The following is a 17,300-nucleotide window of genomic DNA, read 5'->3' as shown; positions in this document are numbered from 1 at the left end:
TCACTGATAAATCAAGATGGCAACTGCAATCCATATGCATATATCTAGGTGCGCATTCACATGTATATTTGGACGATGTGGACTCAAGTTTACTATATATAGTAAATTACAGGATGTGAACTATAGTATGTAAGTTTACTATAGTATGTAAAGAAGCTTCATCCTTCTCTTCGAATAGAAAATATAGTCGGACTGAGAAGAGAGTTCCTCAGATGCTCTTCATGTGTTCTTGTGCGCTTGCGCAGTAGTAAAAAAACATGGTAGAAGGGGTAGAAAATCAGTGGTGGGGAGCCCGAAAACATTGAAGCAACTGAGAAACCTTTCTCAGTTTGACTATAGTAAGATAATGAGTTGGATAGGGCTGGTCTCACGTCTTTCGATGGATTTATATACGTTTTAAGATTATTTATTCAGTAGAATTTATTTTAATGAGTCTCAGCAACATTTTTAACGTAATTCTCGAAGTTATCAGAATAAGATTGCAATTTATATTTATAAATTGATTTTTGCAGTTTTTTTGTGTGTCTGAAAACAGTGAAACGAATGTTGTGACTTGACCACGATATTGATATTTTATATTATTTATTTGTAAAGAATTAGAAACATTAAAATTTAAAAATGATGATGGATTATTTTGTCACTAATAGTTCATTGGCACCTGCACCTATGGGCATTCAAAGTACTGCAGGTGCTATACCTGTTAAAAATGATAAAGGTAATATTTCTATACACTCAGCCAATTTGGAATACTACACTGAGAAGAAAATTTACTTCATACAAAAAATATTGCATTCGATCATTAACAACGAAATTTCAAATAGTCGCAATAAAATATTTCTTCGAAATTATGAATATTTCATTGAAATCATTTTACTTACTCAAATGAATAAAATGTCATTTGTTTTCATTCTTGTCGTAACCTTGAAAATTTGTTTTCAAACTTGTCGCAACATTGAAACAAAAGACAAAATGGGTTTTTGATAACACTACTATTAGTCTGAATAAAATATTATCTTGAGAATATTCGAAATTTCTTTTATTGATTGGATAAAAAATTCTTTCATTTAACGAAATTTTTTTCTCAATATTATAAATTATAGATGATGATGTTGCTAATTCAAAACCTCTCTTTTTTTTTTTAATTATTGCAGGAGAATTGTCCATGAAGAAAGTAAAAGTGCATCGGTATGTATCAGGAAAACGCCCAGATTATGCACCAACAGCTAGCTCTGACGAGGAATCGGAAGAAGAAGATTTTCTTGAAAAATGTGTTACCAAGGCTAGTGCTGGTGGCGATGGAGAAAACGTTGATGCTGAAGCAGGTCATCAAAAGTCTAGTGATGACGAAGATCCAAGATTGCGTCGATTAACTCGTTTAGAACGTCAGCAAGAAGTCGAAGTAGAAATACGGGCTGAACGACATCGTAGAATTCACGAGCCTGAAATTCTTGAAGCCGAACCGATCGAAAGATCTAGAGAAAAAATTAAATTAGAGAGCTCCGATTCGTCAGAAGACGAAGAATTATCTGACTCTGAAATCGAAAGACGACGAGACGCTCTTCGGCAACGAGTTTTATCGAAAAAGGACAATGAAGACGTTATGACACATAACGATGAAGAAGAAAGGTCAGGATCGAGTTCTGAAGAGAGTTCAGAATACGAAGAGTATACAGATTCTGAAGAAGAAACTGGACCTAGATTGAAACCAGTATTTGTAAGGAAAAAAGACAGAATTACAGTAATGGAACGAGAAAAAGAAGCCATGAAACAAAAACAAGCTGAAATTGAAAGTAAAAAAATGGCAGAAGAACGAAAAAGACAAACATTAAGGGTAATTATAATATTTATGATGTTAATTTTTATTGAAAATAATGTGACAAAATAATTATTCTTTTTACTTTTTGCAGATGGTTGAGGAAGCAATTCGTAAAGAAACTCAGGGTGAAAAAATGGTTGATTCTAATGAAGGTAAAATAGAAGACGTCTGTACAGATGATGAAAATGATGAACTCGAATATGAAGCTTGGAAACTGCGTGAACTAAAAAGAATAAAGCGTGATCGTGAAGAACGTGAAGCGTATGTAAAATTTTAATAATTACCAAAACGAATTAACTTAAACAATCATTTTTTTTAATACATTAAATTCTCTTTACAGAGTTGAAAAAGAACGTCTGGAAATTGAAAGAATTCGAAATCTAACTGAAGAAGAACGCCGCCAAGAAGCTAGATTAAATCCGAAAGTAGTCACAAACAAAGCAGCCAAAGGAAAATATAAATTTCTACAGAAATATTATCATCGTGGTGCGTTTTACTTGGATAAAGAAGAGAATATATTCAAACGAGACTTTTCTGGTGCAACATTGGAAGATCATTTTGATAAAACAATTTTACCTAAAGTCATGCAAGTTAAAAATTTTGGCCGTAGTGGAAGAACCAAATATACTCATTTGGTTGATCAAGATACAACACAATTTGATTCTCCTTGGATATCAGAGACTGCTCAAAACCTTAAATTTCATAATAATCAAGCAGCTGGAATGAAACAAGTTTTTGAAAAACCATCGCTCAAGAAAAGGAAAAACATGATTTAAGAAATAATAGTCATAAAATTTTTATTATTTATCTTTTAAATCAAGTACATAATTATTGTAAGATACAATCAATTTACAATCTTTTTTCCTCTCATCATTTGAATAAATTTGTTAATTACATTTCTGAAGAAATTTTAGAGCTCGTTTGGCTGCGCCTACTTTTGCTAATTTTTTAGTCTTGCCAAATCCATGAAAATAGCGATATTTACCAAGAGTTCTAATTTCTAAAGTTACCAATATTTTTTTGGTATTTTCATCAATTTCAATTTTCGAAAATCGAGGTTTAATACCTGGAGTTTCGTAAAGGACACGAATAGCCTGCTTGGGCACTTTTTTACTAAATTTATTAATTTCGTCATGCATTAATGAATAAAGAACGCTCCAAGTCCTTTTGAGATCTTTACCACTATCTAAATAAACAGCTCCTATTACGGATTCAAAAATATCACCTAAAACTTTAGGCACGTCAACATATTCTGCTACATCACAATCATCTTCTTCTAAGAGAATCCAAAGTAACTCGTCATCAACCACATAATTTCTATCTTCTTGAAATTTCACAAAATTATCAATACTTTCAAATAAAGTAGGAGTGTAAGAAAGTAAGGCAGTATTTAATTTATATTTTACAGTTAAACATCCAAATGTGATATTATTTACGAGGGCTGACCTTAAATCAGTTAATTCTCCAGGATTTAAATTATTACAATTCTCGTAAATATAAACCGTAATCAGAAAATCGATTACTGCATCACCAAGAAATTCAAGTCTGTCATAACTTAATGTTATTTTATTCGGAGAGTATGAAGCATGAGTGAATGCTTGAAGTAAAAATGTACGATCTCTAAATTTATAGCCTAGAACCTCTTCTATATGATCTACCCAATTCATGTAAATATTTACATCACCAACGTTTAATGCTGCACTTTTTGGAGTGCCAAACAATATTTGTTCAACGTTTACTTGATCCGGAATGATTCCAAACCATTGTAGGAGTTTGCTAGCTCCTAACAAATTCATGTTTTTAAGATAAACACCAATAATAGCTTCAACGGAATCAGCTATCGTTTTATCTGGAATATTTTGAATGTTTATAAAGTGCTCAACTCCTGTAGAACCTGTGGGATTTATCCATGAAGAAATTTTATTCAAAAATTCATTGCGAGTTTCATCAGATATTATACCTTGAAATTGTTCGGATTGAGGTATATTAACTTCATATAAAACACTTGGCGATTTATTTTGTGAACGTATCATTTGTTGAATTTCTTGAGGTGTACAAAAAGATGGTGAAATAAAATTACTTTTTGGTACAAAGTCTTCTACTTTTAATCTCCCAGGAATTCCTTTATTCACTCCACAATAATATAAATATCTATTGCCTATGATTTTTCCTTTATATCCTGTCAACCGACCTTCAGGTTGATAAGCGTATTGTTCGAATAAATACAAAGAAATGATAAATTTTAAAAATGAGTCTCCTAATGTTTCCAATCTTTCTAGATTAATTGAGTCATTAGCTCGTTTAACTATCAATGCTGGGAGTAAATCCGCTGCACTTGGCTGTTTTCCTATAGTTTTATTTATAATGGTAAGACTTGGTATTTTAACCACTGGTTGACGTGTACAAAATTCCTTACGATTATTAGCTGATTCAGTAAGAGAATATAATGAATGTTGAAAACAATTATAATATTCAATATCTATTAACTTTATTGCTGAAATATTTCGTTCTAAATCGCGCGGTTCTTTCATACTCGTCCATGGATAAACGTTTTTATTCAAGCTTAAGATATTTATATCTGCTTCAGTTTTGGTATCTTCCTTTACATTATCATGATCATCAGTTTCATCTAAGATATCCTCAATGTGTGTACCGTATTCATCAGTATCATCAATATTTTCATTTGTAGCTTCTTCGTCACTAGGTATCTCATCATCAGAGAAATGCAGAGTTTCCCACGAATCTTGATCTTCTGATGCTGATATAGATCCAAGTTGAGCTTCAGTAGCAATTTGCTGTCGTAATTCCTCAGCAATTAGTAGTTGATTAATTCTATGAAGAATTGAAGGTAAAGTTTGTGCTTTAAGATAATAGATTGCAGGAAAATTGATTTTACAACATAATTCTGGAATTAAATGTTCTTCAAGGTTATCACGTTTTCGTTTGTTGGGGGACATAGGTGCCCTTTTTTTTATGAAATTTATTTTATCAGAAATTGGCTTTACTTCGAGAAGTGGTTGTGTCATATTAGATATTTCAATTTTATGTTTTTCATGAAAATAATGGGAATAACATATGTAATCATCAGTGGGAAAAATTGATTGAGGATTTAGATCATGACAAACTCGCGTTACGACATAAATATTCGTTGCTGATCGATAGTTAGGAGACACTAATTCCCAATCAGAATAATTTTCTAGAATTACGTCATCGATTCCATTTGTTATTGCATTTTGTGGAATATTTCTTGGATATACTTTTTCTAATGATTTATAATTCCGTATAACTGACCAATTAAGTTCTCCATCTTTATCAGTTGGAACAATTAAAAAATTGTTTTCTTTACTTTGAGAATCAAAAATCATGAATTCTTTAATAAGTGATAGGATGTCTTTGAAAATTAACCAATGAAAATGACGAAGTTCTTGGATTTCCTCGGAAGACAATTTTAAACATTTAAAGTTAGTTTGAAGCTTTACATTCACTCGACCCATTTTCATATAAATTGAAAATTCTGGTAGTTTTGGAATTTTTTTACTTGAGAGTATGGCAAAACTAGAAGAGCTTTTAAAGAGATTATATAACACGCGATCTCTGTTTTCAGTAGGAACTGGATACATAGGTTTTGCTTCAATGATATGAAGATAAACATCTTCATCAGATGATGGAAAGGCATTTTGAAACGCTTTTGGATAAATTATATCATAAAAACGTTTATTGCCTGGTTCTCCTACTTTTTTTTTATTTTCAGGTGATTCTTCCTGCCAATATTTTAGCAATGATGAAATATCTTCGACTGCATCATCAATTTCACGTGGTACTAATCTATCTGTCAATTCTTTCATTTTATGAAGTTCTTTGCAAACTGCCATAGCAGCTGATCGTTTCGCTAACTTTTTTGATGGCATTATACTTCCATAAATAGTATTTCTTAGTGGTGAAAGTAATGGAAGGCATATTGATACTACAAAATTATCCTTTGCTTCATCATTTTCACCTGGTACTTTATACAGTTTATATGTAGGTTGAATACATGAAAACTTTGATTGTGCTAATTTCGCACAATAGTTATTTATCGATGGTATTGCTGACACTTCTGTAATTTGAGAAATCATTCCATTCTGATCTGTCACAACGTATGGTTCAATATTATGACTGTACAGATCAATTTTAATTTCTTCTGGTAGAGGTTCTATTCTTTCAACAGTATTTTCAACTATACTATCATTCAAAACCTTTTCGACGCTTTTAAATTCCTTATGACGTTTAGAAAAATTCTCATCACCGATTTCCGTAAATGAGACATACAAACTATTTTCATCGCGAGCACGTCCTCTGCTTTGCACATACGATCTAAAATCTGATGGTGAATCGAAATTAATCACTAGACTACATTGTTGAACGTCTACACCTTCTTCTAGAACTTGCGTTGCTATGAGACAATTAGATTCCCCTGTTCGAAATTTAAGTAATCCTTCCATATTCCATTTCTTTAGACACATATTTTCAATCGGTTTTTTATATGGATCGGAGTTATTACCAATTACATACTCTGAAGACAAAAATTTAAAGTCTTCATTAAGTTCATTCAATTTTTTTAAAATATGATATAAAATTTTTGCAGTAAATCTTCTTTTTACAAAAATAATGCAGGAGAACTGTTGATCTCTCTGTTTTATTTCATTATAACATATTTTTAAGATATTGAATAATTTTGTCATTTTATCGGAAGAATATTTCATTATATTTTGCACTTCAGTAGGTTCATTCATTTGTTTATAAATAATTTTTTGCATGCGCATCAATGAAGTTTTTATGTAGTCGTAAACTGAAAGACAGTTAGTATCATGGAAATGTTTGAATCTTTCAACTTGAATCATATAATGTAAAATTCCAGTATTTCCAGCATAAAGACCTAATTCTAAAAGATGCCATTCAATATCTTGGAAAGTGTTCTTCAATTTCATACTTGTTTTTTTAGGTCGAAACTCGGGACTGGATTCATTGATATAATTTTTTTTTATATCTAATATACTTAGCAAGCTACTAGCAGACTTGATTATTGCGCATAATTTCGGAAAAATTTCGCTTTCTACCGGTGAATTGTACTCAATAATTTTTTCACATGGATTTCCATATCTATTTTTAATTGAAATACTATCAACTGAGACAACTTTAGCATGAAAAGTATTCTCCAGACTTTTTACTGGCACTGTAACTTGATTAGCATTAATATTAGAATTTATTAAGGTTGCTGTCAAACCCAATATCTTTGGATGTTGAGCTTCATCAAAAACTTCGAATGATTTCATTATCTGCCGCATTGGATGATCTTTGACTCCATGATGACATTCATCAAAAATAATGAGATTTATTCGTGGCAATGGTAAGAACGACTTGGTTAACAAATCCAACAATATTTGAGATGTCATTACTAAAACCTGTAGAATAATTTTTTTTAATTGATGATGTGTACAGTATTTTTAACAGCTTAACTTTAACGAGATAGTGATTTTAATTAGTACTCACTTGATTTTCTTTAAACTCATTATTCCATTGATCTTTCGACCAATAATCAACATTCATATCTCCAGAATATGCGCCACATTTTAAGTCTGTTTGACGAGAAATGCACTCACATTGTTGATTGACTAAAGGAACTGTATTTACCAAGAATACAGTTAGTTTTTTATCTTCATTCCATGGTTTTCTTAAATCAGCACTCATGTGCTTTATCAACATTATTGCAATAAAAGTTTTTCCAGAACCAGTTGGTAGATATAAAATCACATTGCCTCTCACAGCTTTTTCAAACAATTCAATTTGATAGTCACGCGGTGTAAGCTCCTCTTCAATCGCCATCATGTAATAAATCTGGATAAATGATAAAAAAATTATGAGTTTAATTGAGATTTGAAATGGGATACAGTACACACTACGAAAATTTCAAATTTATAAATATTTATTTATTTATAGAAAAATAAAAAATCACTTAAAACATCTCAACATAAGTACATAAAAAATGCGAAAGATGATGAAATACTATCGTTTTGCTTTTATTTATAAAAGCCGGGGAATCACACCATTTATGACTTATACTATACAATAATGCAAAAAAATTTTCATACCTTTATATGTTAGAAAAAATAGATCTGTATATAATAATGAATAATTAATAATTTAAAAAAATTCAAACACTCAAAATTAACTAATAACTTTTATCACTAATTTTTGAAACTAATTATATCCATTGCAAAAATTTTTAAATAAGTTTATCCTCCAAACAAACATAATTCGCCGACGCATGCAAATACGCAAATATTTTGTTTATATACTAACCTCGAAAGGGGAGTGTCTCTGTTCCAACTGAATTTCTCGGAATGTAATACTAACTAGATATATAATACTCCAAAACTAACTATATTTTACACATCTTCTCTCTGCACCAGATAGAGTAGATGGCACAATTCTCTGATCAACTTGATCGCAGAAGAGTTTGATATTATGTTACGTATTTTCGCAACACTGCTTTACGTACTTTTTTCATTGTAATTTTTGCCATTGCAAAAAGGGGCCCTCTTTGCTCTTTTTGGGATTTTGTATTATTATTCTATTTTTCTGCCGATAATATATTTCATTGAAGAAAAAGTTCCACATTCTCTCAACAATAACCTAATTTAATTTGTTTATTTTATTGTTATATAAATTCAGTTAAAAGAAGCTTTATAACATATTAATGAGTAAACCCGATGCTTAATATTTTCATTATGTAAATTAAATGTAATGTGTAAAAGAGATTCGTTATAAAATTAGAGATTACTGAAATGTATCATTTTCTTAACTATATTTTAATCGGATATTAAAATTGACAACTGTAAACATAACAAGAGAGTGTGAATTCGAGATTTGATGCTTTCAATTATTACTGAGAAATGTCAGAACCCTCTTGTTCATCATGTCAAGAACAAGAGACAAGTGATACCATTGAAAATATTACTCCTAAAAATGAATGGGAAAACTTTAATAACTGGATTTATTGTATATGTGTCGTGACATTCGATTTAGAATTGGGACAAGCTGTTGAGGTAATGCTAATAATTTTTTTAATTGCATATTATTAATGATATTATTTTTATTATTTTCATATGACTACAAATTCTAACATATTTAGAAAAATGTAATGTTAAGATTTGTTTAACATATAAATCTGAAATACTGACCAAAATTGAACCATCTAATTACCATACATATGTGTTATTAAAAAAAAATATTGTACCATTATAATTAATATAAGCAATGACTGTATTTTATAGAAACGAAAGAATATATTGCTGGATATTCTGATTTCTCTATTCACGTATTCACTGTCTATTTTTTTTTCTAGGCAATCTATCCAAGTCATGTAAAGCTGTCTGAGTCTGAACGATCAAATGTATGTTATCTTGCATTTCCTGATTCCAATTCAGGGTGCATGGGAGATACACAATATCATGTAAGAATACGCCGAAGTGGTTTAGGATCTCAAGATACTCAAGCTCTAAAAAATTATAACCGTCAGTCAGCTGCCTTTTTACAAACAGACAAGAATTATTATTGGGGATATGTTTATTTTCGACAAGTTAAGAATAAAAATTTACCAAGAGGTTATTTTCAAAAGGTAACATGAAAAAAAATCATTTGTTTTTTTTTGTCAGTTCTATAAATATGTATTGATTTAACAACTGTTCAAATATACTAATTTAATTTTTAAATAATGTAAAGTAAATATATTTAAATAAATAATTGAAAGTTTTGCTAAACGCTACGAAACCTTATTATGTATGATTACTGTTTATAAAGTAATTCAGTACCGTTTTGTCGTTTCAGAGTGTTGTGATAATATCGAAACTGCCGTTTGTCAATCTTTTTAGTGAAATTTGTGCATTAGTAGCTCAAGAATTTTTCGATGCTGGAAATAAAATTATGGAAGTGGCTATTCGTGAAATCGATCAATGGTCACCGCCAGTACCTGGTCAATTAATAACGCTACCTTTACTTGGAGTACTTTTTCAGGTAAAATAAAAATTAATCATTTGTAAAATTATAAATACATGGCAATATACTTTAATTACATAATTTCATTTCAGACATACGTTCCTAATGAAAATTATAAGGCTAATGGACCGTCTGGAAGTGCAATAGATGATTCATTCAGTGAGTTGTCATTGCGACGACTTATTCTACCATCAGCATATGAAGCAGACATGTTTCAAAGTTTGGCAAGTATTGTAAGTCATGTACATCTATTATGGGAGTTAGTATTACTGGGAGAACCTATCGTCGTGATGGCAGGATCACCCAAAACATGTGCTGAAATGGTTCAAGCACTTGTGGCGTAAATATCAATTGTTTGTTGTATGTTAATACGTTAATAATAATTATTATTCTATCAATGTTTCTATGTTATAATTAGTACTATTGCACCACTGAAATATTGCTCGGATTATCGGCCGTACTTCACAATACATGATTCTGAATTCAAAGAGTATACGACCGATGCATCAACACCGCCTCCTGTAATTCTTGGTGTTACGAATCCTTTTTTTGCAAAAACACTTCAACGGTGGCCTCATATCATAAGAGTTGGCGATAACATAAGTATTGGTACGTTTTTAATTTTTTCTTAACTGATTAACTGTACTTTATACTCTGTTACATTTTTTATAATGTTGATGGAATTGAATTTACAAATGAAAATCACTTTTCAGAAAATCAAAAATATAGAATAAAGAAAACGGACAGTTTAAAAATACTTGATTCAAAGCCAGGTGTATATACACAATACAAACCTTTCTTACAAAAGGATAAGACAATTTTGAAAAAGCTTCTACGTGGAATTCAAACTAAACGACCGAGAGAAGTGCAAACTGCATTGCTCAAACGGCATTTAATGGATTTAACAGAAAGTTTCATGATTCCGTTAGAACGTTATATAGCTAGTTTAATGCCATTACAAAAAAACATATCACCATTTAAGGTTTGTATCTATTTTCATGCAACAGAAAGAATTTCCATTTCATCGATTATTTTTGATTATAAATAGATGTATAACTTGAACCTAATTTCATTTGTTTTGCGTTCTATCTTTAGGCTACTCCAATACCTCAATTATTTAATCCTGATGATTTTTTGGTCACATTAAGCACTGCTGGACCACAACTAACAATTGGGATTAAAGGAGATTGGGTTGGATTATACAAACGTTTTTTCAGAACACCCAATTTCTCTGGTTGGTACCATAAACGATATAAAGAATTAAAACATAAACTTCAAGCATTGCAACTTGAAGCTTTATCACAAGCTGTAAGTAATTATTTGTACTAAATTAATATTTCTAGTGGATTAATTACAAATCTATAATGATTTTTTAAAAATGATATAATATTGTTACAGGATTTAAAAACATGGGTTCAGGGTAAACAAGAAGTTGAAATTGTTGATATGATTTTAAGAATTCGCCAAAAATTAGAGAAAAGTAACAACGAAGATATACCCGTTACACGAACGGTACGAGAACAAGTTGGTGAACGATTAGAAGATATTACACGAACACTGCCAGACGATTTAAAAATTATTCTCAATCAAAAGTCCTGACATTGTGATTTTTATCAGGTAGAATGTTTACTCGAGATGAACCGGTTAGGCAATCATTGTTGTTATATTTTAACTTTGTTAAATAAAATTTAATCAAGAATTTTAAAATTAGAGATTAATAACGTTCCATGACGACTTTAATAAAATATAACTGATCTGTAAGTTGAATCTTTATTAAGTGAAAAATAATTCTTTCTGTATAAAGAAAAGTCTAATATCAAATGAATGTATTTTACAAATGGGATTATGAAGAATGAAGTTGCAGTAACCTTTAAGATTATTTTCTATAAATTTTTTAATTATCATGAATACGTAATACTCAATGGAGTACATAATATTTATACATGTAATTTTTGAATATATTTTCAGTGAATATTTTTTAACATAAAATTTACTTTTATTAATTTTTCTTACTTTTGTTAAGATTTATCTCAATGCGTAAATATATTAAAAAATGAAATATTTTTGTGTCAATCTGTAAATATATAAATAATGTATTCATCAAGACTATTAAATTTAATTTTACTATAATATAATTGTTTTTTCATTTTTCAAAATTACTACTTCGAATTTATAAAACTTGTATATCTGTTTTTAGATGCATTGTATAGAATCCGAGTTACAATTAATTAAATTTGAATATGACGGGTTTCGAATACGATATTATCGCCATCTTTAATAATTTTACGTAGTTATGTCATCAACTCATTACCAGATGTATAACCTTCAAAAAACTAGACGGCATTGATAACACTGAGTGTACATATCAACAAAACAGTGGGAACGAATATCGGAAGGATTGTTATTTATTGACATTTGTAGTGTTGAATAAATTGTTTTTTTATTTTATAAACAATGCCGAAAGTTAGAAGAAGTAAAAAACCACCTCCAGAAGGATGGGAGCTCATAGAACCAACACTAGAAGAATTGGAAGCAAAAATGCGTGAAGGTAATGAATTTATGAGTTTTTTTTAATCATTTATAGTTTTGTGTTTTATTAATAAAAACAATCATTTACTTTAAATTGTTTTTTTTAGCCGAAACTGAACCTCATGAAGGGAAGCGAAAACAGGAATCATTATGGCCGATTTTTAAAATTCATCAACAAAAATCTCGCTATATCTATGATCTATTTTATAGAAGAAAAGCTATTAGCCGAGGTAAGAAACGTAAATTGCACGATATATGAAATTTTTATGTAATGTTATTATTCATTGGAAATTATTTATGATGATTTCTTAAATTAATTTTCTATTAATATTGATCATTACATATAGTATAGAATCTTCTAGAAATTTTAAATTTTGTTGCTTTAAAAATGAAGTACTACAATCATGGAAAATCATTTGTTTCAGAACTGTACGATTATTGCCTCAATGAAAATATAGCTGATAAAAATTTAATTGCAAAATGGAAAAAAGTCGGATATGAGAATTTATGTTGTCTTCGTTGCATACAAACAAGAGATACCAACTTCGGTACCAATTGTATTTGCCGAGTTCCCAAAGGAAAATTAGAAGAGGGAAGGATTGTAGAATGTATACATTGCGGATGTAGGGGATGTTCTGGATGATGTTATTTAATTTACATGAAGAAATAACGACCCATTTATGAATTGTAATTAATTAATTTTATCATAAGTAAGTTTATATCTATATAAATATATGTGTATATTTTTCCATTTATTTGACCATTATATTCCATTTGTTATGTCCCGATAATTGAGTAGCAAAATATAATGGAGTTTTTACAATCCAATCATATGTTACAATTTTATTTTCGGATTCTATATTTATTCTTAATGATTCATCATTTTTCCGTGATATAACAAAAATTATTCTTTCACCTGATTTTATTTGTGGTAGTTGCATAAGCTTTTCCTCACCATTCATAAATATTTTACCTAACGATGTTACCATCAATACTCCTTTTCTTCGGAGATTCTTATCATCTCGTCGATCAGCCACTAACGCTATTGCTTCTTCATCCGTGCTATTTTTAGGAACTTCTAAGAACTAAAAAATAATTATCATTTATTATTAATAGTGTAGTGACTTTATGTTTCATAATTATTGTTAAAAAAGTACTAGCTATTATATTATGGAGTTATTTCTAACTCTGAAATCCAATTTAAAAATTATTTTAATTGAAGACATATAGATTTGATTTTTTTTCAACATTGAAATATACAATAATGATGAAAACAATTACCAAAAATTCAATTATCTGATTAGCTTCTAATTGTGGTCCTTGAGAAAAAAGGATACTTGAATTTCCACGTATTTTTGTAGCAATCCTTCCGTTATTCGTAACTATAAAATCGTCATTATACGGATCCCATCCTAGAAAAGATTTAATCTAATTAAATGGCATATAAAAGCATTGAGAAAATAAACCGAATAAAATAAAAAAGTTAATACTATAGCAAGCAATTCTCGTTCTTGCCACGCGTAGAGCACTCCAAGCTGAGTCAAGGGATTGAATACCAACTCGCAGAGTAATTAATTGATTAACTGAAAGTTCTCTAACGAAGCAAGCAGACTCGGATCCTTCATATACAGTCTCAAAAACGTCGGCAAAAGGATCCGAAACTTCCCCAGGTGCTTTTTGTAGAATGTAAGTTTGTTCTTCTGTAGAGTATTCTGAATCAGTTATATTCCATTTTACATATACTGATCCAGGCTTTTCTTCTATATCAGTTATTTGAACACAACCTAGTCGTAACACTGATCCCAAGTCATAAATTTTATTTAGTACTTCGTTTACTGCTGAATTTGATGGTCTTTTAAGTGTAAGACCTGGAAGCTCGTCTGATAAAGGTACAGCTGGTATTCTAAGTAACATAAAAGCAAGTAATTATATTTTCATAACGACATTATTCTCGACAGTCTATACTAAAGTTTGCTCAAGTTACTGCTCTTAAAGAAAAATTTAGGAAACACTAATTTTACAGTGAAGAACTGACAACTTTTCAAAATTATATATTCAACTAGTTATAAATAAAATCAATATTGCTGTCGTATAAAAATAATTTGTGACAAACCATTTTTAAAATAATATTTAAATTTATAGACTTTAATGATTACTGTAGTTAATAATTATGATAAATAAGTGTAATTACCCAACAATATCGCGATTATAATGAATAAGTTGTTCTATTTCATGACTACTAGACGTCGGTAAATAATTTTTTATCGCTTTATCTATTTGACGCATGACTTGCGTCTTATAAAATATCTCGGATTTTATCTCCTTTCTGCATGCTTTTAATGGAACTAAACTCTCATGCTTAAACACCTGAGCCTCTAATTTTGTAAGTTCTCTTTTATTATTTATTTCTTGAATAATTTGATACATTAGTTGATCGTACGTGTTATCGATGTCCTCAATAACTCTGTTCGTAGTTTTAATTATCTAAAATATAAATATAAAACGAAATTTATTTTTCAATCATCTAAATTTTATTATTCATAATTATCAAATATTTACCTCTGTATCAGCATTATCCAGATCAGAGAGTTGTTCTTCTAATTTTTTTATATGTTCGTCAATATCTACGATCAAAGATTTTACGTCTTCTTCGATATGGTTCGGCAAGCTTTTGAGATTCATTAGATCATTGTTACTTATTTCTACTTTTGGAAGAGTTGGTAGTGAATCATTAATAAACTCTTCAGATACTTTGATTCTATTTTGCGCTTTATGTAAACGTGATAACAACTCTTTTTTATAAACTTTTCTATTTACATAATATGATTTAAAACAATTATTTAAATTAATCTCTTCTCCTGAATTATCTAAGATCTGTGAATCAGTCAATGTAGAATTTAGGGAATCAGTAGACTCTTCATCTACAGATATATTTGGACGAATATTGTTTTCATGATCCATTTTTTGAATTTATTGAATGATTGTTTTCAATGTAATTAATATTGCATAACTAAAGAAGAAATAGTTGTGAACTGAAAAATATTTTTAAGTATTTTATTAATTTTCGAACATGTTGATTTATCAAATAATTGAAATTTTAAAATAATTATGAATTTGATTAAGGTGTATAAAATAAAAGATTGGAAGAAATTAATAAAACTAAATAAAAAGCAGATGATAAATACTCAAGAATAAGTATTAGAAGATAAATATGGTCTCGTTAAATTTTGCCAAGAGTATTTAACTCGGCAATCTGTTAATTCCGTTTCAAGTTCTTTATCAACAACAGTTTGGGTAGCTTGGGTGTAAACTATATAATTGTTAGTGTGTTTTTCAGCGTCGTTAGTAATTGACATTGATTTATTTTTAGAATTAAATGAATTAGGAGTTATGAGTTTGCCATTCCAGTAATTTTCTTCTGAAACTTCTAAACTATTATCTAAAACAGCTTGCGTGGCTTTGCCAATTATTTGCCAAGAGTATTTTACAGAGCATGGATAGTAAATTTCACGAGAATTGTTATCTTTTAATAGAGAATCAGAAGTTTGGACACTTATATCAATTACTTGCTCAGGATATTTCATTTCACTAGTTGAATTATTATATTTATACTCTTCATTATTTTGATTACATTTTTTTTTGGAAGGTGGTACCCAATTTTCTAAATCTTGCCAAGAATATTTTATTTCTAGTGGTTTAGTTATTAAATTATTTATGATTTTTGACTTGTTTTCTTTCATGAGCTGACTATCTATTTTTTTGACAGAACCACGAGGATTTAAATTGTAAATACTTCTCCGATACAACTTTTTTGATTCAGATAATGAATTGGGAAATTTTAATGCAATTTTCGATTCAAATATTGGCATGGTTTGTTCTGTACAGGAATATTAAACAAAAAGAAAGTAAAAAATGATACGTTAATTGAAAATTTAAGTAAAAATATATCTTATGAAAATTTTTTTTCTCAAGACAATATAGTTGATTTGATCTTTTGAATAAATGATATGAATATATTTATGGGAAATAAACCAATTGCTATTATTTAAACATATTGTTTGACTTACATTGGTTATGGAAATGATCTGTATACTATATAATTTTTATTCAGATAAATTTTCCAAGAATTTCAATAATGACATTTAAACTTGAAAATTTTGCAGCCAAAAAAGAACAATTAAATAAATAAAAAATATTTAAACTTTCTTTTAGGTTAATAAAAATTTTGTAAACAAAATCCGGCACCAAAACAACAATCGATTGTTAATTTATTTTCTGCTGCAACTGCAAGATGTCGCTAAAGAATTCATGCAGGTCCAAACAATTACCAACCGAGTAAACGTAAAATTTAAAGATGGCGTCAGTAGTAATATTTAGCGTCAGAAAAACTTGTTTATACTACAATACAAATCGTTTGAAATGTATTTGGCGTCGAATAAATTATATTTTTATTATTAACTTTATGCGTATTGGTGCAATGATAACAAATGAAATTCCAACAATATTATAAAAAAACCTGAGTGAAAGTGAATGTGTTGTGTTATATTATGATTGTTTAATTTGATCAAGAGGCTTTTGGAATGATTTTAGATCAGGATTTTAAGTGAGTAACAATAAAAAACAACAATCTTAACTCGGAATATCAATATATTATAAATAATAAATCAGCTTAATATCATTCTTTTCTGGTAAACTGTTATTGTAATTAGCTAGTCTAAGCTGTAGCTTTAAAATGTAAAAATCTATTTTCAATTACTTAGATAGGTGAGATTTATATTTATTCAGTTCAAATCCAAAGCCCAGATTAAACTTTAACAGAAGAAAGGAGCTTACAAGCTCTTTGGTTTGTGAACGACCAATGTTTTTGTTGAAGAGGATTATTCTATAGCATGTTTTCAAACTCATTTTTTACTAACATGGT

The 17,300-nt window shown here is 29.3% G+C and overlaps 5 protein-coding genes across 7 annotated transcripts; 3 read left to right on the top strand and 2 right to left on the bottom strand.

The window, feature by feature from the left end:
- Positions 1 to 344: 344 nt before the first annotated feature.
- Positions 345 to 3,905, top strand: LOC118073029 (microfibrillar-associated protein 1-like). The gene is made up of 4 exons (XM_035093312.1): positions 345 to 715; positions 1,152 to 1,831; positions 1,908 to 2,077; positions 2,157 to 3,905. Exons 1-4 carry the CDS (start codon positions 619 to 621, stop codon positions 2,590 to 2,592), a joined length of 1,383 nt encoding a protein of 460 aa, XP_034949203.1. The 5' UTR covers positions 345 to 618; the 3' UTR covers positions 2,593 to 3,905.
- On the bottom strand, positions 2,597 to 8,192 carry LOC118073028 (endoribonuclease Dicer-like). 2 transcript variants are annotated; one of them, XM_035093311.1, is made up of 3 exons: positions 8,156 to 8,192; positions 7,346 to 7,690; positions 2,597 to 7,257 (listed from the first exon to the last, which is right to left on the bottom strand). In XM_035093311.1, the coding sequence occupies exons 2-3, from the start codon at positions 7,679 to 7,681 to the stop codon at positions 2,704 to 2,706; spliced, it is 4,890 nt and encodes a 1,629-aa protein (XP_034949202.1). In that variant the 5' UTR covers positions 7,682 to 7,690; positions 8,156 to 8,192; the 3' UTR covers positions 2,597 to 2,703. The 2 variants fall into 2 exon arrangements, with proteins under 2 accessions (XP_034949202.1, XP_034949201.1); XM_035093310.1 differs by lacking the exon at positions 8,156 to 8,192 and adding an exon at positions 7,945 to 8,142.
- A 218-nt stretch (positions 8,193 to 8,410) lies between these two features.
- On the top strand, positions 8,411 to 11,805 carry LOC118072858 (protein DENND6A). Its single transcript, XM_035093000.1, has 8 exons — positions 8,411 to 8,901; positions 9,201 to 9,473; positions 9,683 to 9,868; positions 9,943 to 10,190; positions 10,269 to 10,459; positions 10,564 to 10,832; positions 10,946 to 11,158; positions 11,249 to 11,805. Exons 1-8 carry the CDS (start codon positions 8,749 to 8,751, stop codon positions 11,447 to 11,449), a joined length of 1,734 nt encoding a protein of 577 aa, XP_034948891.1. The 5' UTR covers positions 8,411 to 8,748; the 3' UTR covers positions 11,450 to 11,805.
- Positions 11,806 to 12,159: 354 nt separating this feature from the next.
- LOC118072764 (protein BUD31 homolog) lies at positions 12,160 to 13,202 on the top strand. Its single transcript, XM_035092869.1, has 3 exons — positions 12,160 to 12,398; positions 12,487 to 12,609; positions 12,805 to 13,202. Exons 1-3 carry the CDS (start codon positions 12,305 to 12,307, stop codon positions 13,020 to 13,022), a joined length of 435 nt encoding a protein of 144 aa, XP_034948760.1. The 5' UTR covers positions 12,160 to 12,304; the 3' UTR covers positions 13,023 to 13,202.
- Positions 13,111 to 16,583, bottom strand: LOC118072763 (cytokine receptor-like factor 3). 2 transcript variants are annotated; one of them, XM_035092868.1, is made up of 7 exons: positions 16,447 to 16,533; positions 15,565 to 16,256; positions 14,939 to 15,411; positions 14,571 to 14,863; positions 13,870 to 14,282; positions 13,661 to 13,791; positions 13,111 to 13,464 (listed from the first exon to the last, which is right to left on the bottom strand). In XM_035092868.1, the coding sequence occupies exons 3-7, from the start codon at positions 15,338 to 15,340 to the stop codon at positions 13,132 to 13,134; spliced, it is 1,572 nt and encodes a 523-aa protein (XP_034948759.1). In that variant the 5' UTR covers positions 15,341 to 15,411; positions 15,565 to 16,256; positions 16,447 to 16,533; the 3' UTR covers positions 13,111 to 13,131. The 2 variants fall into 2 exon arrangements, with proteins under 2 accessions (XP_034948759.1, XP_034948758.1); XM_035092867.1 differs by lacking the exon at positions 15,565 to 16,256 and having other exon boundaries at positions 16,447 to 16,583.
- Positions 16,584 to 17,300: the final 717 nt, after the last annotated feature.

Source organism: Chelonus insularis, unplaced genomic scaffold, assembly GCF_013357705.1.
Source record: "Chelonus insularis isolate UGA/USDA-ARS -01 unplaced genomic scaffold, ASM1335770v1 contig_94_pilon, whole genome shotgun sequence".
Lineage (NCBI taxonomy): Eukaryota > Metazoa > Arthropoda > Insecta > Hymenoptera > Braconidae > Chelonus > Chelonus insularis.
Note: the sequence above shows the minus strand (reverse complement) of the source record. Positions and strands in the feature narration are given on the sequence as shown.